This window comes from Cynocephalus volans, chromosome X (assembly GCF_027409185.1).
Source record: "Cynocephalus volans isolate mCynVol1 chromosome X, mCynVol1.pri, whole genome shotgun sequence".
Lineage (NCBI taxonomy): Eukaryota > Metazoa > Chordata > Mammalia > Dermoptera > Cynocephalidae > Cynocephalus > Cynocephalus volans.
Window position 1 is genome coordinate 76,719,866 of NC_084478.1, and position 26,697 is coordinate 76,746,562.

General features: G+C 38.0%; 1 protein-coding gene across 2 annotated transcripts in view; it reads left to right on the forward strand.

Annotated features, from left to right (window-relative positions):
- AR (androgen receptor) overlaps positions 1–26,697 on the forward strand; it is a 170,620-nt gene that overhangs the window by 116,749 nt on the left and 27,174 nt on the right. For both annotated transcript variants that reach the window (XM_063083972.1, XM_063083973.1), the window contains exon 3: positions 23,049–23,165. In XM_063083972.1, coding sequence (XP_062940042.1) covers positions 23,049–23,165 — 117 coding nt within the window. The remainder of the gene's footprint in view (positions 1–23,048; positions 23,166–26,697) is intronic.

Genomic DNA, 26,697 nt, shown 5'->3' on the forward strand with positions numbered 1-26,697 from the left:
TCACAAATGATCCGTACTGCTGTTACCACTCATAACTCATCATCTACCACTTTTCCCCTACTGAAGCTGCACTAGTCTCTTTGCCAATCCTTGAACATGGTAGGTGCATGCACTGCCACATCAGAGCCTTTATATCAGCTGTTCCTTCTGCCCGAAATGCTATTCCCTGAGATATCTGTGTAGCTCATTCCTTCACTTCCTTCAAATTTTTTCCCAAATGTCATCTCAATGAAGCCTGCCCTCACCAGTCAACTTAAAATTGCTCTTCTCCAGCACTCCCTATCCTCTTTACCATGCTTTTTGTTCATAGCACTTGTTGCATATCGTTTAACTTTCTAATTTATAAGGTTTATTTTTTATTGCCTGCTTCCTCCTCTCTTGTACCCCCCCCCCCACACACACACATATACATTAAAATGGATATTTCTCAAGATAGAGATTTTGTATTTTTTATTCACTTAGAACACTGCCTGGCATAAAGTAGGTATTTAATAATTTAATATTTATTGAATGAATGAATGCATGCGTGAGTGATTGAATTTCTTAATTCTACCCAGATTTTTCTTAATATCTTGTCTGTTTTATGGGCATGGAAAGCAATATGTAGCATAGATTCTGGCACTTAGTAGATGTCTTGTAATTTTTCATTGAATGACATAATAAATATTATGCCCCATTTCCAACTCTTTGTTTATCCAGTACTGTCAGGTAAACAAAATGTTCCACCTAACTGAGCTTACCCAGATAACTGATCTCCAGAACGTCTAGGTTTTAATAATTTAATGTATTTCATAACAGAATAGGTTTGCTTGCCTTCCAGAGCACAGCAGAGTGACTGTAATTTAATATTTTTATTGAAATTTTAGAAGTTATGAAAAAAAGGGTAGAAATAAGAGTCAGAATACCTGGCTTTATCTCTCACTTAACTGCATGAGCTTGGGCAATTCTGTTAATCACTTTGAGCTTTAGTTTCATTACAGCAAAATGGTAATAATAACTGCCCTGAATAGCTTATGAGTTAGCCTGAGGTTCAGAAAAGATAATTCATAGGAACACTACCTGTAAATTGTAAAGCTTCCTACAAATGCATTCATATAAATGTTTATAATTTGGGAAGGGGCTAAATATATATGAACTGTTTCCTATGAGTAAGTGTTTAGGGAACAGAGAAAAGGCACACACTCAATGTGAGAGTGGCTGAGCCTGAGCCTGAATAATATCAGTATTGCTGTAATTAGGTGAACATAATTTTACATCTCTAATATTTGAGAATGGGCCTCTTTCAAAGTGAAATTTCAAAAGTCTCCTTGCTCTGGATTGTTAAAAAAAATATTGATATCTTACTTGTTTTGTAGCCAAGGATGACTCTTCTGTTTTCCAGGAAAGTCTCTGGTGCCCTTGGTGCTGAAAATGTGCTCCGGAATAGATAGGCCCTCAGATATCTAGGGACCTCTGGGACAGTGAAAAAATAACAGATGAAGTCAGACCTGTTTGTCAGCTAATGTTCCTCAAGTTGGATTGGGTGGAAATTTTTTTTTTTTCCTTCGAGGGAAGCCTAGCAGCATGTACCTTTGAGTTCCCCTGGCCTTCTAAATCACAAATAGAAAGGGATAATTTATTCACTCTACGTTATAGAAGAATTTTAATCTGCTAGCCATGGGAGCCTTTTCATTTTACCAGTGACCATTATTTTTGTTCCTAATTCAGTTGATGTCAACATTTTTTGGTGAGAATTCTTTCCAGGAACTCAAATATATGGCAGGAAAATAAATACTTTTCAGGGCAAGTAGATGGAATAGGTGGACCTTTTTCCATGGATATAGTCTCCCTGTCTCCTTAAGGCTCTGATGGTTGGAAGGAAAAGCCTAGGAGCACTTTAACTAAACACTCAGCATACCAACAGTGCCCCTCTATTTTCCAGATGGCATTTCCCTGGTCACGCCTCTTGGTCAATTCCTGTAACTGGTCTAACAGGTAGTAATCACCAAAGTGCAGGCCAAAACAGGGGTTAGAGGAAGGAACAGTCAAACCTGTTTGGCTGTCTTAAAGTAGTTGTAAAAAGAAAACTCTTTGTTTTTAATAGAAAGGTTAAAGAAAAATGGATATAGTCAATGTGTTTGATCAAAGCTGATTGAATATTTTGGAGTTTTTGATGACCAACAAATCACCAGTTTCACAGCCTGTTTCATGTTTCAATCTTGGCTCTTTCCAACGTTCATGCCTTTTCAAATACATCATCTGCTCTGCCTGGAATGCCCTACCACTGCTTTGTTCACTTAGTAAAATTAAAATTCTGTGTTTTTATGGAGATTACTCCTTCTGTGAAATGCAACTTCTTCTAAGTCTTCTTTCATCTCAAGAGTTTCACATTTACTAGCTGTTAGCATTTCTTTTACTATATAGGTTATCATCATCCTATTATTTTGTCTTCTAATGACACATTATAACGACTGCTACTTTCTTTTGCCCAGTTCTTTGTACATCTTCTCCTAGGTTTTATCTTTAAAAATTCACTCATCCACTCCTCTGTATGTTTCTCTCTCACTATTTTGTGAATGCCTATGTGTGCCAGACATTGTGTTAATTGCTTTGCATACATTATTTCATTTAAATGTTGCAACAGATCTATGCATCATCTCCATTTTACAGCAGGCTAAACTGAGGTCCATAGAAGTCATGTAACTTGCTCTAAGTTGTAGCTAGTAAGAAGCAGAGCAAGGATTTAAATACTAATCTGTCAAACTACAATGCCCCATTTCTTCCTGACTGTACTGTACTGGCTCTTCTCTTTCTGTAGTTTCCACTTATTCCTTAATGAGTGTCCCATCTCAATATTTTGGCACCTTTGTGGAGCTTTCCTAGAATCAGAAAGCAAGTTTGGTTTCTTAGTGCTCTGAGTCTCTCATAGTGTGACTCCCTGAGGGGGAATCATGCAAAACAGTCCTCCGGAGAGACTTGGAGAAGGTGACTGTGAGATAATTGGGATGCAGGCTCACATATCCCTCCCCCAGTCAGCAATGTTTCCACCCTCAGTGGGGATGGCAGTGGTACTATATTCAATGCTGAGCCCAGTGAGGCAGCACTTAAGTCGGTGGTAATAGCTTCTCTGGCTTTTCTTGAAGCCGTCACACAGCTCAATAGTTCCTTAATGGAGCTCAGCCTTGGGTTTTTCTCTTTAAATACTTCTCTTCTCTTCCTTCCCCTACCTTCTTCCTCCTTCCCCACCCCATCCCCCCTCCTTCTCTCTCTCTCTCTCTTTCTGCCTTTAGTACTGTCGCGTAGCATGTGTGTGTTTTGGTAAGGTGCACACTGTAATCATCTTGATAAGTAGCTTTTGAATTTTCAGGAAATCAAATCAGAACTGCACCCAGAGGCAGAGTACAATGCAGGTGTGTGTCTGAGCTGCAGCTTAAATTTCAATTTTCAAATTTGATCTCCGCTAACTTTATACTTTGGAACGATGTTGGAACAAAAATCTGATTAATTTGATTAAAGCTCTTTATTGTGGAGCACTTAATAGATAAATAAATAACATTAAGTTCAGTTCTTGAGTACTGCATAATAAAGATTTCAACAGGCTCTTCAGCCTTGATCATCTCTTCCTGAGTTCCACATGATTCCAGGAGAATGCATACCATTCTAATAGCTCGTTTACCAAGTACCTAAAATTTGCAGAGGATTTCATATGTTATTTTTGTCACAGCTCTGCAAAAATGTAAAAAATCATATTACAAAGGAGGAAACAGAATCAGAGAAGTTATGATGTTTGTCCAAGGTTTTGCTATTTACTACAACTAATAAATGACTTTGCTGGAATTCATAACTCAGTCCCTCTGACTCCTAAGTCTGTGCTCCAGCCACCATCCCATACTGCTTTGCCAATTAACAAATAGCTAAGGATGACTAATAGAAGCTTTAATGTCAATCTCTGAGCTGAATACTAATTTACTGAGATATTATTAAAGTCACTTCTTCACTCCCCCATCATTTTATATATGAAGAAATTGAGACTCAGAGGAAAGCAGTGACTTTCCCAAGGCCTCACAGTGAGCCAGAGGAGTCAAGCCATGACCTAGACCTTCTCGCCTCATTCCAGAACTTTCATATACTCTTTTGTATTATTTATGTTATCTCCAACTAGATTGCAAGCTCCTAAAAGGCAAGAGCTATGATTTCTTTCTTCCCTACAGACTTGGTTGGACCACTGAGCTTTCAGTAGGCATTTGTTAATTAACATTGATATTTTGGGGCAATAACAGAGACAATCTTTCTGACCCTGTTAGAAAAGCAGCTTCCTTAATTACACAGTGTGGTGAACAGGCAACACATCTATTGTGAATGGTGACTCTACAAATTGGGAACTAGGATGTGCTGAGAACATCTCTTCTTGGTTTCCTTTCTGAAGTATTACAGAATCTAACACCTTTGTTGAGCAGATGTAGATACTGAAGCCCAAAAAGGGGAAAGGATTTGTCTCAAGGTCACAGGGACATTTATAACAGAGCTGAGACTATTTAAATTTATAATTAGAGTAGGCAATACATGTACATGATACAAAATTTTTAACTATAAAAGGTTAAAGAATGAAAAATAATTTCTCCATTGCTCAGATATTCAGTTCTTTTTCTCACAGGCAACTATTATTTATTAGTATCTGTGTACCCTTAAGACATAATATTTGTACTTACAAACATACACAAAAATATATCGATTTTCTCCACACAACTTGTGTTCTGTTTGTTTCATATCTGTTTTTGTTTTTGTTTTTTTAAATTTATAGTATATCTTAGAGGTTGTTCCATACTGGTATATATAGAACTACCTATTTTTTTAATGGCTGCATTGTATGGCTATATCATATTGATGGACGTTTAAGTTGTTTCTAGTCTTCTATTATAAACAACATTGCAGTGATTGTCCTTGTATATATGTCATATCACATATGTACAAATGTGTGCTGGGTCAAAGCATATGTATATTTAAATTTTAAAAGCTTTTGCCCTGTTGTCTTCCACAAAGTTTTTAGAATTATCATACAAAATTTGGATTTGACAAAATTGGTAAGTGAAATAGTTACTGTTCATTTTACAGAAGGATTATCGTCTTGGCCTTGCAGAAGTGTTTAACACAGAGGTTCTTAAATGATCGATCCCCAGTGTACATTTAAAGGAGAATGCAGTTTAAAGAAATGTGATTTGTACACTACTGTTCAGGAACACATCTTTTGGGTAAAGCATGTGAAGATGGCAATATGTTTCTAAAATGCAATTGAGTCTACAAAGGCTGTGGTTTCACTCATATTACCAAACCCCACAGGGGCACTTGGATGAAAATGTAGGGAGAAAAGAACAAAGGGATCAGACCCAGCTAGAAGGCAGCAAAGCTACCACAAAGGCAGAACCAGTGAAATGCCTGTAAACTGGCTTTCTGCGGGGTGTGGTGGGGGACTGATTTGTAGTGTTTGCTGATTTCCATGATGTAGCTGCTATTATTGAGCCAATTGTAAGGTACCAGTATGATAACACTGAATATAAAATTGGGAAGAGATGTTCAGAATCTGTTTTTGCAAGTCAGTACAAGACAACTCCAGCACAACACTGGGCAGAATCTAAGGGAAGACAGCTTGAGAACATAGAACTTGGGTCTTGCTAAATGTCAGATGACCTTGGCAGAAGCGAACTAGGCTATTCCTCATAATGTTTTCCTTGGTGAGGTTGAAGCCTGTTCTTCTGCCAGATGGTTATCCAAATTCCATCTGAAGAACATCATGTTTGGTGTTCCCCATACTCCTCACCAAAGTGGCCTGAACCTCACAGTCTTCAGAGGAGCAAAAAAAAAGCAAGGGACTTTGTAAACTGTCAGGTGATATTCCAATGTCAAATATTCATCCTGTTATTAATCTGCTGTCAGCTGCAAAACTCTATAAGCAGTCGACTCATCTACAAGGTGATGAGTTCTGTCCCCTAGCTACACATTGAAAACAGTGGGGAAGCTTTTAAAAAATCACAGTGCCCAAAGCTTGCCCCCAGTCAATTAAATCTGAACCACCGGGAGCGAGACCAGTCATCAATATTTTGTAAATGCTCCCCTGTTGATTCTGATTTACAGCCAAGGTTAAGAATTACTGCCTTGCACAACCTGGTTCTGTCATTTAATCAACTTTTCTTACTACCTCTCCTCCTTTATCATATGCCAGTCATACTGACCACCTTGCTATTCCAAGAAAACATCAAATTCATTTATGACTTTAAGCCTTTTCATTTGCTGTTTCCTCTGTTGGGAATGTTCCTCTCCTGCCTCTTTACATGTCTGGACTCTCATCTCAGCTCAAATGCCACATCCTCATGGTCTTTCCCCTAAATATTCTACCTAAATTAGCTTCCCCCAATTCTATCACACCATTCTGTTTTATTTCCTTCATTGTATATAACACCATCTGAAAATATCTAGTTTATTATTTATCACTCGTTTATTGTTTGTTTATTTCCACCAAAAGATCACTTCACTTGAGGGCAAGGCAGTTGACTGTACTATCCACTATTGTTTCCTCAGTTGCCTAGAATAGTGCCTCAAGCATAGTAGGTGTACACACTCAAAGATTATTCTTTAATCATCAGAGGATAGTTAGTAAGCATCTTCTATGGATGAGCTCAGTGATGGATTCAAATACTTCATCATATTCAGGTTTAAACTGCAGACCATGACATTCACAGCTATTCATGGCCTTAGCCACCATCTAACTAATCAGCCTTACCTTCTTCCACTTTCTATCCTCTTGAAGAAAGAGGCCTGTGTGAACTGCAGTAGCTAGGGAAGGTGGTCTAAAGCTGGACACTGCAGGGTCGGCTTTTGCAGAGAACTGTATATGTGTGCGTGTGCGTGTTGGAGGCAGGGAGAAGAAGACAGAAAGTGATCAGGTCAGGAGCCAATGAAGGGGGAAGCTTGGTTAGAAGAGTCACTGATGGAAGGAAATAGAAGACAAGATAGACCCAGTAAATTTACACATAATCCTTCTAATATATCTAATAATTCCCTTTTCCAGATCACTTTCACACACATTCTATATCATCTGTTTTGTACAACTCTATAAAGTAGACAATGCCAGTATTTTTATCCCCATTTTTTAAATGAGGAAGCAGTGCTCCAACATCCAATTTAATACAAAGCAGTGGAGCTGGGATTTGACACAGGCTCTTCTGACTGCCGGTTCAGTGCTCTCTGTGTTTCCATTGTATGGAGCTTGGTCCAGATTGTGGAGGTTACTAAAAACCAAGGAGTCTAGCTTGATTCCTATCCCTTATCACTAGAGCTAACCATGAAGTCAAAAGAAACAACGATAGTGATGGCTTCATGATCACTCCCAAGAAGCCTTCCTGTAGGGCTTTAGCTGAGGGCTCATCCATGGTACTGGGCTAACTGCCACCTGTGTTTCTGGGTGCATGGAACAGATGGGGGGGTGGGGGCAGTCACGTTCTTGGAATCACAGGGACCCTACCATCTCATATGTCCTTTTCACAGGAGACCTTCTTTTTGCTGGGGCACATACTGTGTGCTAGAGCTGTCTAGCCTGATCCACAGGCCCAAGGACAGTATCTTGGGGAAAAAAAAATAAGTCTTCAACGATGCTTGAGACAGCTTTTTAAGGAAGAGTGCCCTTGGCCAGAGGCCAGAGGTTCCAGGCTGCCTCAACACCAGAGAATGTTATGTCCATAGAATATATATATGACCCTAAACAGGCCTTGGGCTGATTCCTGTCTGAAAAGTTCACTCAGGGGAGAGTCATTTAGCTACTACTTTCTGTGGGGTAGTGTTTTTGTTTTTCAGGGGAAGCCCTTAGAATAAGAGAGTTGAGACTGGAAAAACAAGATGAAAATGCAGACTGTCTTTAATCCTCCTTCAGTCACACTCAGGTGTACTTTGAAACTTCTAGCAAAAATTCTAATATGAATAGAAGACTCATGAACCCACCTTTCTTAGGTCGCTACTGCTTTCTTAGTGCATACCACATTCCTTTGTTTTTATAGATCAAGGGAACTAAGGTTAATAGAAAAGTAGGGGTTAACATAAGGTTACATAATGATTCACTGAGGCAGCAGGGTGGTCCTCAGGTCTTCCGTGCTCCTGCTGTGTGCTCTTTTTCCTACAGATGGTCCCTGATTTAGGATGTTTCAACTTCGCCATGGTATGAAAGCTGTATGTATTCAGTAGAAGCCTTACTTTAAGTACCCATACAACCATTCTGTTTTTCATTTTCAGAAGAATATTCAATAAGTTACATGAAATATTCAACACTTTATTATAAAATAGTCTTTGTGTGAGATGATTTTGCCCAGCTGTAGGCTAATGTAAGTGTTCTGAGTGTGTTTAAGGTAGCCTAGGCTGAGCTATGATATCTGGTAGGTTAGGTGTATTAAATACATTTTTGACTTAATGATATTTTCAATTTGTGATAGGTTTATCAGGACTTACCCCAATCGTGTAAGTTGTGGATCATCTGCATTCTGTACTGCCTCTGTCTTTGAAGCATAGGGTGTGGCCCATTTGGGAGGACACATCACATTGACAAGGGCAAACAGCAACATTGCAGGTTACACAAACCTGTCTTCTAATCCCACTTCTGTCACTTACTAGCTGGTGATTGTAGGTGAGTCACTAATGTCTCTGAACTTTATTTTTCTCATCTCTAAATTACTAATAGTGGCTTCCTGGGAGAGTTTTAGCAGGAAGGAAATGAGGTAAAGTCTTTCTAGACACCTTGAAGAGTACCAATAAAAACACAAGTAGGTTTTTCTCTCTCCATTGCTCTCCCCAGGCAAGTCAAGTGTTACTCCTCCTTGTCACTTTGAAGAGGCGGTGGGTAAATTTAGAACATAAAGGGCAGATAAGTAAGGAGAGAGACAAACAAAATATTTGCTTAATTATAGTGGCTAAGTAGAAAACATGACCACCTGGACTGAAACTGAGCTATATTCTTTGGTATCAGTAAGCACTGTGTATCTCAGGCTTCCCAATGAATAAATTCAGGGTAATGGTCTGTATCTTCTCTACTTTGAAGAAAGGCTCAATGAGATAATGAATTTGAAAATGATTTCAAAATAATAAAGTAAATGTGCAGAGAATATAGTAGGCAGGAGACCTGAGTTTTAGTCCCTTCATTGTAATTGACTCATTGCACAATCTTGGTCAGGTCCATTCTGCTCTGTAGGTCTCAGTTTTCTCATCTGGCAAATGAGACTTTTGTCAAATGAGTCCAAATGAAATGGACTAGATGATCTCTGCAGAGGTCCTTGCCTGTTCTGATATACAAAGTGTTTATTATTTAAATAAAAATAATATGTAAGATCTGTATAATGCTGTCTGCTTTATAAGGTATTTTGCCATCTATTATCTCATGTGAGACTAGCACTGGATTTCTGGAATGGAAATGAGGACACCTGGATTCTTGTCCCTACTTTGACACTGACTTATGGTATGCCCTTAAGCAAGTCTTTTCTATTCTCTGAGTCTCAGTTTCTCAATCTGTAATATAGGTGGTATGAGAGTTGGACTAAATCAGTAGGTATCTAAACTGTTCCACAAAGTCCTGGGGTTGTTGTGGGGGGGACTTACATAGTTTCTCTAAGGTGTACCACGAGGTTAAGCCTGCAGAAAAGGAAAGAAAAGGAGTGCTCTGGTTTTGCTTATTTGTTTTTTTTTTTTTTTTTGAGACATAATTGATTTACATATTTGTGGGGTACAGAGAGCTCTAAGTCTCCTATGCCTGCATCAGGAGAGTTAGGTTAATTTTTACCTGTTTTATATATGCGGCTTCTATGTAATGTTTCATTTGTAAAGAAAAAAATTCCCACTGGAAAATAAAAACCAAAAAAGGAGCAAAAAATAACTTAACTAGTTTGATTTTTTTATTTTTTTTTATTTTTTAATTTTATTGGTTATGCATATTCATGGGTACAAAGCTGGCTGTCACCACTTGTGCCCAAGAAGTGATGGCCAGATCCATACTGGCAGCATGCCCATTACCACAAATTGCAGTTATTCCCCATGTCCCCCAACCAATTAATCCCCGACCTCCCTTCACCTCCACACCCAACTCCACAACCCTGCATATGCTGTCTCCCTCTGCAAGCCTAACACACCACCGTGATCTTTATTTCCTTCCTTCTGAGTGAGGACATGCGGTATTTATCTCTCTGTGCCTGGCTTATTTCACTCAACATAATTTTCTCCAAGCTCATCCATGTTGCTGCGAATGGCAGAATTTCATTCTTTTTTATGGCAGAGTAGTATTCCATGGTGTATATATGCCACATTTTCCTTATCCAGTCATCCATTGGACATTTAGGTTTGTTCCACGCTTTGGCTATTGTAAATAGAACAGCAATGAACATGAGAGTGCAGGTATCCCTCTGACATGACGATTTCCATTCCTTTGGGTATACACCTAGAACTAGGATTGCTGGATTGTATGGTAGATCTATTTGTAGTTGTTTAAGAAACCTCTGTCCTGTTTTCCGTAGTGGTTGTACTAATTTCCAGTCCTACCAACAGTGTAGGAATATTCCGTTCTCTCCACATCCTCCAGCATTTGTTATTCTCCATCTTTTTTATTACAGCCAGTCTAACTAGGGTGAAGTGATATCTCAATGTGGTATTAATTTCCATTTCCCTGATGATTAATTAAGTTGAACATTTTTTTAAGTGTCTGTTGGCTGTTTGTGTGTCTTCCTTAGAAAAATGTCTATTCAGCTCCTTTGCTAATTTTTTAATTGGATTATTTGGGGGTTTTTTACTGTGTAATTGCTTGAGTTCCTTGTATGTTCTGGATATTAATCCCTTGTTGGATGTATACTTTGCAAATATTTTTTCTGTAGGTTATTGTTTCACTCTGTTGATTGTTTCCTTTGCTGTGCGGAAGATTTTAGTTTGATACAGTCCCATTTGTTTATTTTTTTCTTTTGTTGCTTGTGCTTTTGGGGTCTTCTTCATAAAGTCTGTGCACAGTCCTAGTTCCTGAAGTGTTTCTCCCATAATTTTCCTTAGTAGATTTACAGTTTCAGGTCTTATACTGAAGTCTTTAATACATTTTGAGTTGACTTTGGTATATGGTGAGAGGTGCCAGTCTAGTTTCAATCTTCTGCATAAGGATATCCAATTTTCCCAGCACCACTTACTGAAGAGTCAGTCTTTCCTCAATGTATGTTTTTGTTGCCTTCATCAAATATCAATCAGTCGCAAGTCTGCAGGATGATCTCTGGGTTCTCTATTCTGTTCCACTGTTCTGAGTGTCTATTTTTATGCCAGTACCATGCTGTTTGGGTTACTATATAGCTTTGTAGTATAATTTGAAGCCAAGTAGTGTTATGCCTCCAGCTTTATTATTTATTTATTTATCTATCTATCTACCTATTTATTTATTTATTTATTTATTTATTTATTTATTTTTGCTCGGGATTGATTTGGCAATTCAGGGTCTTTTTTACTTCCATATGAATGCTTGTATTGTTTTTTCTATTTCTGTGAAGAATATCATTGGTATTTTGATGGGGATTGTATTGAATCTGTAGATTACTTTGAGTAATATGGACATTTTCACAATGTTAATTCTTTCAATCCAAGATCATGGAATGAATTTCCATCTTTTTGTGTCTTCTTTAATTTCTTTCAGTAGTGGTTTGTAGTTCTCATTGTAGAGATCTTTCACTTCCTTCATTAAATTGATTTCTAGGTATTTTATTTTTTTGGTGACTATTGAAAATGGGCATACTTTCTTCATTTCTCTTTCTGTTAGCTCATTATTGGAAAATATAAAATGCAACTGATTTGGGGACATTGATTTTGTATCCTGCAGCATTACAGAAGTTATAAACCAGCGCTAACAGTTTTCTGATAGAATCTTTATGTTTTTCTATATATAGGATCATGTCATCTACAAATAGGGGCAGTTTCACTTCATATTTTACAATCTGGAAGCCTTTTACTTCTTTCTCTTACCTGATTGCTGTAGCTAGTACCTCCAGTACTATGTTAAATAGGAGTGGTGAGAGTGGGCATCCTGGTCTTGTTCCTGTTCTTAAGGGAAAAGCCTTCAGTTTTTCCACATTCAAGATGATATTGGCAGTGAGCTTGTTGTAGATGGCTTTTATTGTGTTGAGATATTTTCCTTCTATACCTAATTTGTTGAAAGTCTTTATCATGAAGCAGTGTTGAATTTTGTCAAATTATTTTTCTGCATCTATAGATAATCATATGGTTTTTGTCCTTGATTTCACTGATTTCATGCATCACATTTATTGACTTGCATATGTTGAACCATCCTTGCATTTCTGAGATTAATCCCACTTGATCATGGTGTATAATTGTTTTGATATTTTGCTGTATTCTGATTGCTGGTATTTTATTGAGGATTTTTGCACTATGTTCATCAGAGATATTGGTCTGCAGTTTTCTTTCTTTGTTGTATCTTTGTCTGGTTTGCGCATCAAGGTGATGCTGACCTCATAGAATGATTGTGGAAGAGTAGCCTCTGTTTTGATTTTTGGAATAGTTTGAAGAGAATTGGTATTAATTCTTCTTTAAAGGTTTGGTAGAATTTGGCAATAAAGACTTCTGGTCCTGGGCTTTTCTTTGTTGGGAGATGGCTGATTACTGCTTCAATCTTGTTGCTCATTGTTACTCTTTTCAGGTTTTCTGTGTCTTCTTGGTTCAGTCATTGTACTTTGTGTGTGTCCAGAAATTTATACATTTCCTCCAGGTTTTCAAATTTGTTGGTGTATAGTCATTTATAATAGTCTCTAATGATTTTCGAATTTCTGTGGAATCAATTGTAATTTCTCCTTTTTCATTTCTTAGTTTTGTTATTTGGGTCTTCTCTCTTCTTTTTTTGTTAACCTAGCTAATGGTTTGTCTATTTTGTTTAGCTTCTCATAAAACCAACTTTTTGTTTCATTGATATTTGTATTGTGGGTCTCTATATTATTTAGTTCTGTTCTAATCTTGGTTATTTCTTTCCATCTACTAACTTTGGGATTGGATTGTTATTCTTTTTCTATTTCTTTTAGGTGTAGGATTAAATTGTTTACTTGAAATCTTTCTGGTTTTTTTGATGTAAGCATTTATTGCTATAAACTTCCCTCTTAGTACTGCTTTTGCAGTATCCCATAGGTTTTGATATCATGTGTCTTTATTTTCATTGTTTTCTGGAAATTTTTCAATTTTTGTTTCATTTCTTCTTGGAGCCATACATCATTCAGGAGCCTGTTGTTTGATTTGTATAGAGTCCTGGGTTTCTCTTATTATTAACTTCCAGATTTAGTCCGTTGTGATCTGAAAAGATAGTTGAAATGATTTTGATTTTTTTAAAGTTATTGAGACTTGATTTGTGACCTATCACATGGCCTATCTTAGAGAAACTTCTGTGTGCTGGTGAGAAGAATGTATATTCTGTAGTTTTTGGATGAAATGTTCTGTAGATATCTCCCAGGTCCAATTGGTAAAGTGTAGCTTAAATCCTGTGTATCTCTGTTGATTGTTTGCCTAGATCTGTCTAATGATGAGGGGAAGGTGTTCAGGTTCCCCACTATTATTGTATTTGGATCTATATCTTGCTTTAGGTCTAATAGTGTTTGCTTTATATATCTGGGTGCTCCAGTGTTGGATACATATATATTTATTATTGTTATGTCTTCTTCCTGGATCAATACCTTTATCATTATATAGTGGCATGGCCTTCTTTGCCTCTTTTTAGGGTTTTTGATGTAAAGTCTATTTTATTTAATATAAGAATAGCTACTCCTGGTCATTTTTGGTTTCCATTTGCATTCTATATCTTTCTCCATCCCTTCACTATTAGTCTGTGTGCATCTTTACTGATGAGATGAGTCTCTTTAAGACAGCATATAATTGGGTCTTACTTTTCAATCCAATCCGTCAGTCTGTGTCTTTTGAGTGGGAAGTTTAATCCATTTACATTTAGGGTTGTTATTGAGATGTAATGTCTTCTTTCTGTTATTTTACAGCTTTTTTTTTAGATGCTTTGAGTATCATTTGTTCCTTTCTTCTCCCTTAACTATTGATCTTTAATGGTAGTAGGTTTTATTTGAGGTGGTAAGATTTAATTTCTTTTGTCTTTCTCATTTGTATTTGTATTTTACTGGTGGCTTTTGTTCTTACTTGTGTATCCGTGGTAGTGATTATTGTTTTCAGATTCCAGATGCAGGACTCCTTTGACATTTTCTTGCAGGACTGGTCATGTGGTGATGAACTCCCTCGGTTTTTGTTCATCTGGGAAATGCACTACTTCTCCTTCATTTCTGAAGGATGGCCTTGCTTGGTGTAGTATTCTTGACTGAAAGTAATTTTCTTTTAGTATTTTGAATATATCATCCCATTTTCTTCTTGCCTATAGGGTTTCAGTTGAGAAGTCTGCTGTTAGTCTGATGGGGGTAAGTGACTTGACACTTTCCTCTTGCTGCTTTTAGTATTCTCTTTGTCTTTGAGCTTTGCCAGGTTTGCTACAATGTGTCTCAGAGAGGATCTTTTTGGATTGAAACTCTTTGGGGATCTTTGAGGTTCCTGGATCTGAAGGTCTGTGTCTCTTCCTATACCTGGGAAGTTTTCCATTATTATTTCATTGAATAGATTTTCAATGCCTTTAATTTTCTCCTTCCATTCAGGAACACCAATTATTCAGATGTTTGTGCACTTAAGGTTGTCTGCTAGCTGTCTTAGAGATTCTTCACTATTTTAAATTCTTTTATTCCTTTTCTTGTCTGTCTGAGTTATTTCATAAAGACCATCTTCGAGTTTGGATATTCTTTCTTCAGCTTGTTCTAATCAGCTTAAGCTCTCGGTTGTGTTTTATATTTCACTGAATGCATCTTTTAGTTCTAGGAGTTCTGGTACATTCTTTGTTAAGGTAGTAATCTCTTTATACATCTCATCCTTCCAATCCTGGATTTTTTTTTCTTTTATTATGTCTTACAGAGTCTTCTTTTATCTCATTGAGTGTCCTTGAGATAGTTACTCGGAATTCCTTTTCAATCATTTCAAAGGTTTCTTGTTCTACAGGGTCTGATACTTGAGAGTTACTGAATTCCTTTGGTGGTGTCATATTTTCTGATTTCTTTATATTTCTACTATCTCTACATTGCTTTTTGGCCATCTACTAGATCCATTGCTTCTTCTATTACTCTGGAGTGGACTTTGAGGTGAAAGACTTCTTCCTCTTTTTCCAGGCTCATCCAGTGACTCTCCTTGTGTCAGTGAAGTCAAATATGTGGTGGACCACCTGCACAGTGGTTGTGGATGTTGCTAAGGCAATGAGCAGTCCTTGCAACAGTGTTAGCTATGGTAGTGGCTGTTGTGGACCACCTCCACAGAAGCTGTGTGAAGCCTTGTGGTTGTGGCATGGTGTGCAGGTTCCTGCCTTCATTATGGGCAGGGCTGGCCTGAGCAGGTGTCTGGCCTGTTCTCCTGCCTGCCTGGGTGCCTCCTCCATCAGTGGCAGTGGAGCACGGGGTCCTGTCTTCTGTGCAGGTGGAGCAGAGGTGTGGCAGGTGGCTTGCCTGTTCTCCTGCCTGCCTGGGTCTCTCTCCCATCAGCAGCAGTGCAGCATGGGATCTTGCCTTCTGTGTGGGTGGGACAGGGGTCTGGCAGATGGCTGTCATATTCTCTTGCCTGCCTGGGTGCCTCCCCCATCAGCCTAGTTTGGCTTTTTTAGATTTCACATGTAAGTGAGATTGTGTAGTATTTCTGTTTCTGTGTCTGGCTTATTTCACTTAAGCATCATTTCCTCCAGGTTCACCCATGTTATCACAATGGCAGGATTTTATTCTTTTTTATGACTGAACAGTGCTCCTTTGTATACATATATATACACCACCTTTTTTATTCATTCATCTATTGATGGACACTTAGATTGCTTCTATATCTTGGCTACTGTGAATAATGTTTTTTAAAAACGTCAAACTCATAGAAGCAGACAGTAGAATAGTGGTAACCAGGGGCTGGGTTGGGAGGAGTCGATGGGGGAAGGGAATATATTGGTCAAAAGGTACAAAGTTTCAGTTAGATAGGATGAAAAGGTTTTAGTGATGTACTGCCCAACATGGTGACCATAGTTAATAATAATGTATTGTATATTTCAAAATTGTTAAAAGAGTAAATTTTAAAGGTTCTCACCACAAAAAAAGTAGGTGAGATAATGTCAATGTTAATTAAATTGCTTGATTTAATCTTTCTACAATGTATACATATATCAAAACATCACATTATACCTCATAAATATATACAATTATTATTTGTTAATTAATTTTTTAAAAAACTTGATTAGATGAGCTCTAAGGCCTTTGGTATTAAAAAAGGGATCCAACCAAAGTTTGTTGTTTAGGAACTTCATTTTTCTTGCTGTTGTTTTAAGAAACCAGTGTATTGTGAACATACTTCCAAGTTAAAAAGAAAAGAAAAAAGACATTGAGATCATCGTTAATAACTGCACAGCATACCCTTACATGAATACAGAATAATTTATTTTACCCAAATGTTAGACATCTGCATGTTTCCAATTTCCCCTGTTTAAATAATGCTACAGTGAACTCCTTTTTTATGTTTATCTGATTATTTTCTTGTAAAACATTCCTAGAAGTGCAATTTCTACTAAAAGGCTATGCACATTTTTAAAGTTTTTAAAATATATTGCAAATTGCTCTCTAAAAAAATTTGTACTGTCACCAACAATACCTCTTCACCAACACTTAGCATTTAATCTTTACCAATCTGACTTGTAAAAACTGATTTTGAATTTGTATTTTTATGATTTATTGTGAAATGGAACAATGTTCATATGTTTACTGGTCATTTGTATTTCTTCTATTAATTGCTTGTTCATGTCTGTTGCCTATTTTTCTATTGTCCTGTTCATCTATATATATCAAGGATATTGACCATTGGTTTTACATATGATGCCAATAATTTTTCTTAGTTTGTGGTATTGTCTTTAAATTTTATTATGATGTTTATTTCATGTAAGAAATGTTAAATGTTTTCTAGTGAAATCTAACAAATGTTCTCTTATGTTTTCTTCACTGTTATGCTTTAAAAAGGTTTTTTCTACCTTCAAAAATTTTTTGAATTTTACCTGTATTTTCTAACAGTACGTCAATGATTTTCCAGTTTTTTTTTGACATCTTTAATCTGTCTGGAATTTATTTTGATTCTAACTAACAATTTGATTTTATTCTCTTTTTCAAATGATTAACCAGTTGTTCTGACACCATTTAGTAAATAACTCATCTTTTCTTCATTGAATTTGAATGACCTATTACATATACTGTGTCTGTGTTGGGCTTTTCTGTTCTCTTCCACTGATTAATCTATTCTGGAGCCAATATCAGACTGTTATAATACTGTTATAGTTGTTGTTATGGCTTTTAAATACGTAGTGGAGAAAGTCTCATTATTCTTCTTTTTTACAAATATTTTGGCATTATCACATGTTTTATTCCTTCAGATAAACTTTGAGATTATTTTGTTAAGATTTTGTTTGGATTGTTTTAAACTTATTGATTTCATTGAGGAGGAACTGAAATTCTTGCAATATTTCATCCAGGAACATGCTACATCTTTACATTTAATTCAGGAATTTTCTTACATACCTCAATAAAGTTTTTGTTTTGCTTGCATAGGTCCTGAATTAGCAGCATATATATGGAGTGTGAGAAACCCTACATTCTTCAATCTTCTCTATGGTTAATCATGAAAATGATGACTTGACCCTTTCTTTGTTTGCATGATGTGATGCCACCAATAGTGGTTAACTCCCTTGCCTTACCTCCTCTACTCTAAATGGAATTTTTCAGGATGAACAAATTGAGAGAAGTCTAATCAGAAATTAACCTCAACTCATACTGCATGGCAGGACCAGTGAGGCTGACAGAAAACAACAAAAATAGGGAGCCTGTGGAGAAAAATTCTGAAGACTATATCACGGCTTCTGTTCCTGCTGGAGCTTTGAATCATACTTAAGGTTTATGATGGAAGAATTGGACTATGAGGAAAGATGCAGAAAACCATCACTCAGTCAAGGATGTCAGAGCCAGCTGGCATGCAGAGGACCTCATGCTGGCCTATTATGTGACCATTCACAGTAGTCAAGGGTTTGGGGTTGTTCTAATAAGACATTATCAAACACTTAAATGAGTGGTCTCTTTGCAGCTCTAGAGTGTGGCCTTAGGTACTTAAATATGAGAAAATTTTTGTGCTTTGCCAGTCATTTCACAATGATTTTTTTATGAAACCTTGATTATAGGTTGTTGGTATAATTTTGTTGATGGAAGTCAACAGTGTCAAAGAGCTGGGTATAATGTTGGTAGTTATCCGAGGAGGGGGAGCCCGATAGCAGTTTGTGTTCTCTGTGTTAATTATTCAGTCACCTAGGCTACAGCATGGGAACAGAGGACCTTCTAGAACTGCCTTGGAGCAGGCCAGATCACACTTACACACTTCTTCTGGCAACTGTGCACAGAGAAGGCACCCACAAGGCCATATGCTTCCTAGAGAAAGAACAAAGGTGTCTGCTATACTCAGAATGCTTGGTCTTCAGACCATAATCACCCACTCCATTGGATGCAGTTTCCAGACTTTGTGCTGGACTACCACCAACTTGCTGTGGCTTGGGGCATATCATTTCAACACTTTGTGTCCATTTTCATAACTAAGAGTCAAGCATCACATTGGGGTATTTTATTAGAAGACTTTTAAGGTCCTTTATAGCCCAAAGATTCTGTGTTTCTAATTAAGCCCAATGAATCAGAGCTACAAGGAAATCTTTAGTTTCCTGGAAGGAAGAGTCTTATAGCAGAGTCCAAAGATAGAATGGGCTGCATTCAAGAAAGGGGTGGGGCAACCTCTTTGCAGGTATGCTACAGAGGGAATTCAAGCCTTGTGTGAAAGAGTGGGTGTGGTATGACCAAATAGTTTTCTAAATTCTTTCCAATCTGTGAGATTCATAGCCTTATGGACTATAATTTGGAGCAAACCAACGGTGTGATTCCAGACAGGTCAATATCCCTAATGAACGTAGAAGCAAAAATCCTCAACAAAATACCAGCAAACCAAATTCAACAGCACATTAAAATGGTCAGGTGGGATTCATCAAGTGGAATCACCACGATCAAGTGGGATTTATCCCAGGGATGTAAGGATGGTTCAACTTATGCAAATCAGTAAATATGATTTACCATATTAACAGAATGAAGAACAATGATCATCTCATTTGCATCTGTTGGTCATCTCAATAGATGCAGAAAAAGCATTTACCAAAATTCAGCATCCTTTTGTGATAAAAACTCTCAACAAATTAGATATAGAAAGACTTTACCTCAACACAATAAAGGCTGTATATGACAATCCCACAGCTAACATCATAGCCTGCTGTGAAAAGCTGAAAGCTTTTCCCCTACGATCAGAAACAACGCAAGGATGTCCACTCTCGCCATTTCTATTCAACATAGTCCTGGAAGTCCTAGCCAGTTTCATTCTTAATGAGTCTCATTTTTTTCATCATAGAATGGGATATATAATAATCCCTGTTACACACTTTGCACGAGATTATTAAGCTTTGTAAACTAATAAAATGGATGAGATTGTTATTATTATGAATCCTGATAACTTTAGCCATATACTTGGAGAAGTAGAATAAATAGGAAAGAAGTAATAGCAATCCAACCATTGTACATTATCTCTGCCATCATTTGGGGAAGTGATAATTCAAATAGGAGAAATGGGTTGGAAGCAAGCTTGGAAGGTTTTCTGTTCTATCTCTTGTTTCTGTCTCTAATCCAAACTATACAGGTTAGTCACAGTCCTATTTTTTAGGACTTCCTGAAGAAGAGATTGCTTTTACATCCATCTTTGGAATCCTCAACCGCTTCTATCACTAAGTGTCATGTCAATCATTAAATTCATCATTCTGCTTCAAAATAAACACGTGCCATGTGTCTATTTGTATATTTCGGCGTGTTGTATGCTTTATGTGATCACTCATATACACATATACGCACAAAGAATCCAGAAGCCCAATGTGTATACACACATGCCTTACATGTAGAAATGAATACGTGCATAAATGTCTTGTTTATGCATATATTGCATATGGTTTGCAACATCGTTGCTTCTCTAATGCTGTATTAAGCACCTTGATTTTTTGGAGGGCTTTAGAAAACAAAGACAAGAGACCAGATCACTCTAGACATAAGAGACAATGTTACAATAAGTTACTATCTTAAAAGGAGAGAGTAAAGGGACAACCAACAATTATTTTGGATAATTTCTTGCTTACCGGCAGTTCTAAAGCCCTTTATTTGAAAGACTCTGAAATATATTACACATGAAATCCAGACATCCTTCAAGACTCCTAGAGTTGCAAAAGATTTTAACAATTTTGTAGCCCAACCAATTTCATGTTATCAGTGGGACCCAGAGAAGGAAAAGGACTTGTCCAAGGTCATATAGTAAGTTAGTGATAAGGCCGACAAGGATCCAGATCTTGTGACTTCTAGCCCAGTGCTCCTTCTCTTACCTTGTTCAGCAGAGATTTCCTCTGTAACCTCAAAACCTAGCACAGTGTCTGGCAAATAGTACACATAGATGCTCAGTATATGCTAAATTAATATGCAATAGAATTGGTTGTACTGGGCTTTGCACTTATTACTTGGTAAATCATAAAGGATATCTGTGTTTTAGGTCACATTATTTTAGTCCAAGAGGCATCCTGGGAAAAAGTATAAACTATGGCTAAGGAAATGATCTGAGTTCCAAATGGAAAAAAAAAAAAAAAGAATTTATGCTTTTTCCACTGTAATCTCTCTCATTCACAGGGTGATCCTCTTGCAGAAGTGGAATCTAGAACTCCTCTGGAGTTCCTTAATTCATTGGGCATGCAAGCATTGTTTGGCAAACTGGAGTCCAGGAACTAGTATTTTCCTGTGGAAGAAGAGGTTTCTCAAAGAAGTCAAGTACTTCTAAGTTAAGCTTATTTCAGTAATCAGTATGATGAGCTAATCTTGAGGATTGCAGCAATGTCAATACTGTGGGGGTGTCCCAGTTCTAGAACACTCACAGCACTGGAACTGAACCCATTGGAATTGGATGTAGGGCCCGCCTTCTAGGAACTGACACCCACAGGCTGAATGGCACTCAAAGCACCATCCTTTCTGTGCACATATTGCAGTCCTTAGTTTTCAGCAGAAAAAAGCTATTAGTAAATTATGCATTCTATTTTTGCAAATAAAATCCTGTGGTGTGGTAGAAAGAGTACTGGGCTAGAGGCCTTAGTTTTCTCATCTGTTAAATGAAGGTGGTAATAGTACCTACCTCAAAGCACTGCTGATATTATTCATTTAAATAGCATATGTAAAACTCCTAACACAGTCCTGATTTATAGTAGATGCCCAATAAATGGTAGTTTTCTCCCTTCAGTGGCCTCTGATTCACTATGCATCTTCAGACAAGTCACTTCCCCAAAACTCATCCTTGGAATGTAAGGATTGTACCAGTGTGATTTTTGATAGTTCCTTCAAGCCCAGCACTTTGTAGTCCTTTGACAAAGGGAGGAAGGAAAGAAATAATAAAGGAAAACAAGGAAAGAAACAAGAAAAGCAAACAAAAAAAAAAAAAAAGAAGGAAGGGAAAAGAATCCTTTATTACAATAAGGTCTTTATTACAAATAGCAGTCTAAGTAAAAAAATGTTTTGCTGGGCTGGTTACTACTGAATCTCCTACATAAAGTAGTCTATGGTAATGGATGAATTTCTGCACCAGATTTATGCATTTTAGGCTTAATGAAGGGAGAGGAAAGTTGAGCTGTAGCTAAATTTATGTTTTTGTTTTTGTTTTTTGTTTTTCCTGTTATCAAATAGCAATCACTCTTTAGTTTTTCTTCCTTTTCACCACCACACAATATTTCCCCTCTGACAAAAGAAGCTTCCATAAAATTCTAGTCTATCCAGTAAAACCAAAGGACAGTAGTACATGTGAGAAAAAATACCAGGGGCATGGAGAAAGAGAGTGGAGTGAGAGGATGCACAGGCTCAGGAGCAGGGCTGGAAGCATGAGAAGTTCTGTACGTTTAGGAGTAACTGGAGATGTATCTTGATCTATTTCTGCTGGTGACTCTGTGTGCCTTTGCATCTCTCTGTTCCATTTGTCTATTCAGTCTGTCCATGTTTATTGAGGGCCTGCTGTGTGCCAGGCCTGTAATAGGATCAAAGAAGCAAAGTATTGAGTGAAAGGTGTATTTTTCAGTGGACTCCCACATCTGTCTTTGAGCAGCTGTGATCCTGAGGGTCTCTGGGTCTGTTTTGGGTGTGTGAGTGTGTGTGTGTTTCTGTGTATCTTTTATGACTCCAGGTGTTCATGAGAGTGATTTTTGTTGTTCTCCTGGCTTCATAGGACTTTCTTTTACCTGCTGTGATTCACTACACAAAGAGCATTTGATTTTTATAACCTTCCCAATTGGGAGTATGATAACTAGCAATTTAAAAAACAGTTAGAAATCCCTTTGAGTTCTCTTTTACAGAAGTTTTACCTGTAGTGATGCTATGAAAAATATACATCTTATTAGTTCAAGTATGATTACACATGTCAGTAGGAGGGAACATTGATTGACCTGAAGAGTCTACTTTGCCATGCTAAAGGAGTGACAGTTTCCACAACTGATCATTTTCTCATGGACATTCCTGGCTTTCAGTAAAGGTAGAGCATCTTGTTTAAAGAAAACAGTGAGTAGTCCTAATAATGGAGCTATCAGCAGGACCTGAATTGTTCATCCCTGCAAAAAACACCTACGAAAACCAAACAATATAGAAATAAATTAAACCAACCTGTTTTACTACTTAGTTTCTATGTGATCAAATTGTTTGGGGCTGTTCTCTGTCCATTTCTCTCATCTGGTAGGATATTTTTTCAAACCTTTTCTGCCTAAAAATACTCACGGCAAGAGACTCTGGAAACACATTTAACAGGTCTGTCTACTCTTGCATTTGTTCTCCCAGGGAAACAGAAGTACTTGTGTGCCAGCAGAAATGATTGCACCATCGATAAATTCCGAAGGAAAAATTGTCCATCTTGTCGTCTCCGGAAATGCTATGAAGCAGGGATGACTCTGGGAGGTATGACACTTCTTTTCCTGTTTCTCCTCCTCCTTCTCCTTCCTTCCTCCCTCCTTCTCTGGTTCTCTCTTTAAACCAGATTCTCCTCTTGATGTTTCCGGGGGGGGGGGGGCAGCCATGCTCTAGATGCAGGCTGACCCTATTATACCCAACATGGCGATCACCCAGCTCATGCCTTCCTTCATCCTTAACCATGCCATTCTCCAGTCTGGAGGTTGGCATAGGAGCAAGAGGTTGAAACAGGGATTAGGAGCCAACGGCGGGTGAGTGAGTATGGACTCGACTGGGCAGTGTTCCCCAGGGGACTTAATGGTACTGGCTTGATGTTGTTCATTTGTAGATAGGATGAGGAAATTAAGGAATCCAGAACAGTCACAGGTGCAGGATGACCCAGGCACAGGCTGGCCCTGAACACACAGGAATGTCCCTCAGCTAACTGTTGCGTATGTTGTGGGGCTGGCCACCTGGAATGAGAAACTGCTTCTCTTTGGAGCCTGTGACTAGGCTGCCAAACAGAGCCAATTTCCTATCCTACATCTCCCAGGGATGAGCAGGCTTTTTAATCATTTCCTTTTCTTTGTAAATCTATTGACCATTTCCAAAAGCATTTTTTTTCAGCAAAGTATCTTGATAGCAGGAAGATACAGCTCTTTCAAAGGCAATCCTTTATCATAATGTTCTCTATCCCCTGAGCCTGTGTCTACCATGAGCATTGTCAGCATTCCTGAAAGGATTGGCACCAGTTGACTGACACTTATATTGTCCCTCTCCAAATTCTTCATCTCTTCATATTTACATCTGCCCATTGCCTGGGTCCTCCCTGCTGCCTGCTACTTACGAAAAGATTCATCTTTCATGAGAAAAGCAAGCTCATTAGTCTACTTTGATTTGGAAATGGAACTTAAAGAAAGGCAAGCCTATTTCTTAGTGCCTGAAACTGTAGCCTCATACTTGATTATTTATTTGCTAACCTGGAAAATCCAAGTGCCTAGAATTCAGCCCTCTTTCCTCCCCTCTCAAGGCTAATTGAGAGCAATTATCCATAGCTTGGTCTGTGTGAAGTGCTCAATACCTTTTCTATGTACACATTTGTAGACCCTAACTTGATTTCTAACCCTGGAGCAGGGCCATGTGTGGATTTTCACATAGGTAATGATATCCTCCCCTTCTCACAGGCCAGCAGTATTCTTTGAACAGACCAAAGTGCCTCAAATGAACTGACCCAGGCTAAATATGAGACTGTCTCAAAAGAAGCATCCCAAATAGTGTCTAGTATTCTAAGACATCACAGGCAGATGCTCTGTGAGTTGCTTTCTAGGCAGCAGAATCTGGGAAAAAGCCAACCTTGTTCTTGTCTGCTTGGTGTACTCTAAAGAAATCCTACGGTTGTATTCTGCAGAGGGGAGGAAGAAGCAGGACTGGAGTAGAGGTGCATAGAGGGAAAGCCAGGAAAGATGACATAGGGATTGACTAGGGCAAGTTTACTCCATATGAATGTTGCAACCCTATGGCAAGGGTTCTGCTACACTTAACTCTCAATTATTTAGCCTTCTGTAAATTATGGGTAAAAGATGGGGCTCCCAAGTAGAGAACCCCTTAAATTGCAAGCCCACTTTGATGCAGGTAAAGTTTAATGGTAACAAAAGTCCTCATAATGTTTGGGCCCAAGTCTTAAAATTAGTTCCATGTCTCGGCTAACGTCCTGCATTATAAAGCAGTGTGTGACATGATTATAGTGAATGCTTTTTGAAAAGAAGCCTGTGTATAAAATAGCAGATATTTTCACTACCCCACATAGCAGTCAGACATAAGTTTGTAAATTAATTTATTGGAGAGAGTGGTACAGTAAGTTTTCAGATTGATTTATTGGATAGAGTGCTCAAATTTGAGTGGACTTGGTCAACACAATGAAGTTAAGCTGAGAAGTAATGTAGCTGGCTTTTGTTTCAGTTCCATTCCCATGATATTTACTGAGTGTCTGCTGTATGCAAGGCACTGTGCTAGGCTTTAGAGGTTCAAGCTGACAAAGTTCAAGAAATGCCCACAAGATACAAGGATTCTTCATGTTCTGTAAATGGCCTTGCTTTTGGAGTCAGGCAGACCTAGTAGTTAAAGGCCCGACTCCATTCTTTACTGCTCCGAGTCACAATTTCTTCATCTGTAATTTAGAGATACCACCCTCACAGTTATAATGAGGATCAGATGACATGATGAATATGAACATCTTGAGAAATGACAAAGTGCTAGGCAAATGTGGGGGTTTATTGTGACAGTGAGGTCACTTGCAATGAAGCTGGTAAGGCTGTTCACAGTACTTCCCAATGGCTTTTACTCTTGCATTGCTTGGCATGCCCGATAATATGTAACAGCGCCAAATTACTCTTGATCACCTCACACCCAAAAGTATCACCAGGATGATTCTGCTTGGAAGCTGATTATAGCAATTAAGGGAATCCTGTGTTATGTTCAAGTACCATGTCAGTAAAATCTCAAGTGTTTACCCTCTTAAACCACTGCTTAAAAAAACAAACCTTTCCATTTTGCTGAACTTATCTCCACATTCTCTGCCTTTCTGACACAAACCCCTCCCAAGTTTATTGCTAACTTGCAAATTCAGTGTACACCATACCTTTAATCAAACGATGGAAAAATTAAAGAAAGCATCAATACAGAGTGAGCCTTTTGACTACTTTAGACTTCCATTTTCATAAGATTTGGGTTTAACTTAGGAGAATTCATACAATTTTGTTTTACTCCCATCACTCAAATTAAAATTATATAATCTATTCCAAAATGACAGCTAGGAAAGTGGCCTTGGGCAAGTCCCTTCTCCCCTACGAGACTCAGTTTTCCCATCAGAAAATTGGGATAGTGGGCTTCACCAAGGACCTTTGTGGTGTTAACATTTTGTGGTTCTGTGTCTACAGTCATAATCAACCCTTTCTGGATTGTCTATCCCCTGCTCCCAGAAGTATAGGTAGTCAAGACTTGAGTGCCTTGAGTTGCATAGTAATTTTAGCTACCTCCATTCACACGTACATAAGATATATTATGTGTGTATAAGTAGACTGAATGGATAGAGTATTGAGGAAGTGGAGGAAAGAAGGGCTGTCTTTTTATCTTAGAGAAGCTGGCACTCTGTGGCTGATGGCTGCTTTGTCTTGAGCCCTCAAGATCTCTAGTCTGTCTTTCTCTATAGTGCCCCATCCACTGTTTGCTAATGAGATCTCCTTAACTCAGAGAGGCTTAATACATATAGTCTTTTCTTTCCTGCTTCCAGACCCACCTACCTATTCTTTGCTTCTTCTTTTTTTTTTTTTTTTTTTAGCAGCTCTTGGTGTTTCTGAAAGGGTTCTGAGGGTGGTTGCATTCTCAGGATGGTTCCCTTAAAGAATACTTCCAGGCTCTCAACTGCTCATCCATGACAAAGATAGGCCTTTCTTTACACATGAATCATTTCTGGCTGTGTTTGAAAACCACATATTGCTAATTACTTCAAGAATTTAAATCCCTTGCCTACTTTTTAATTAAG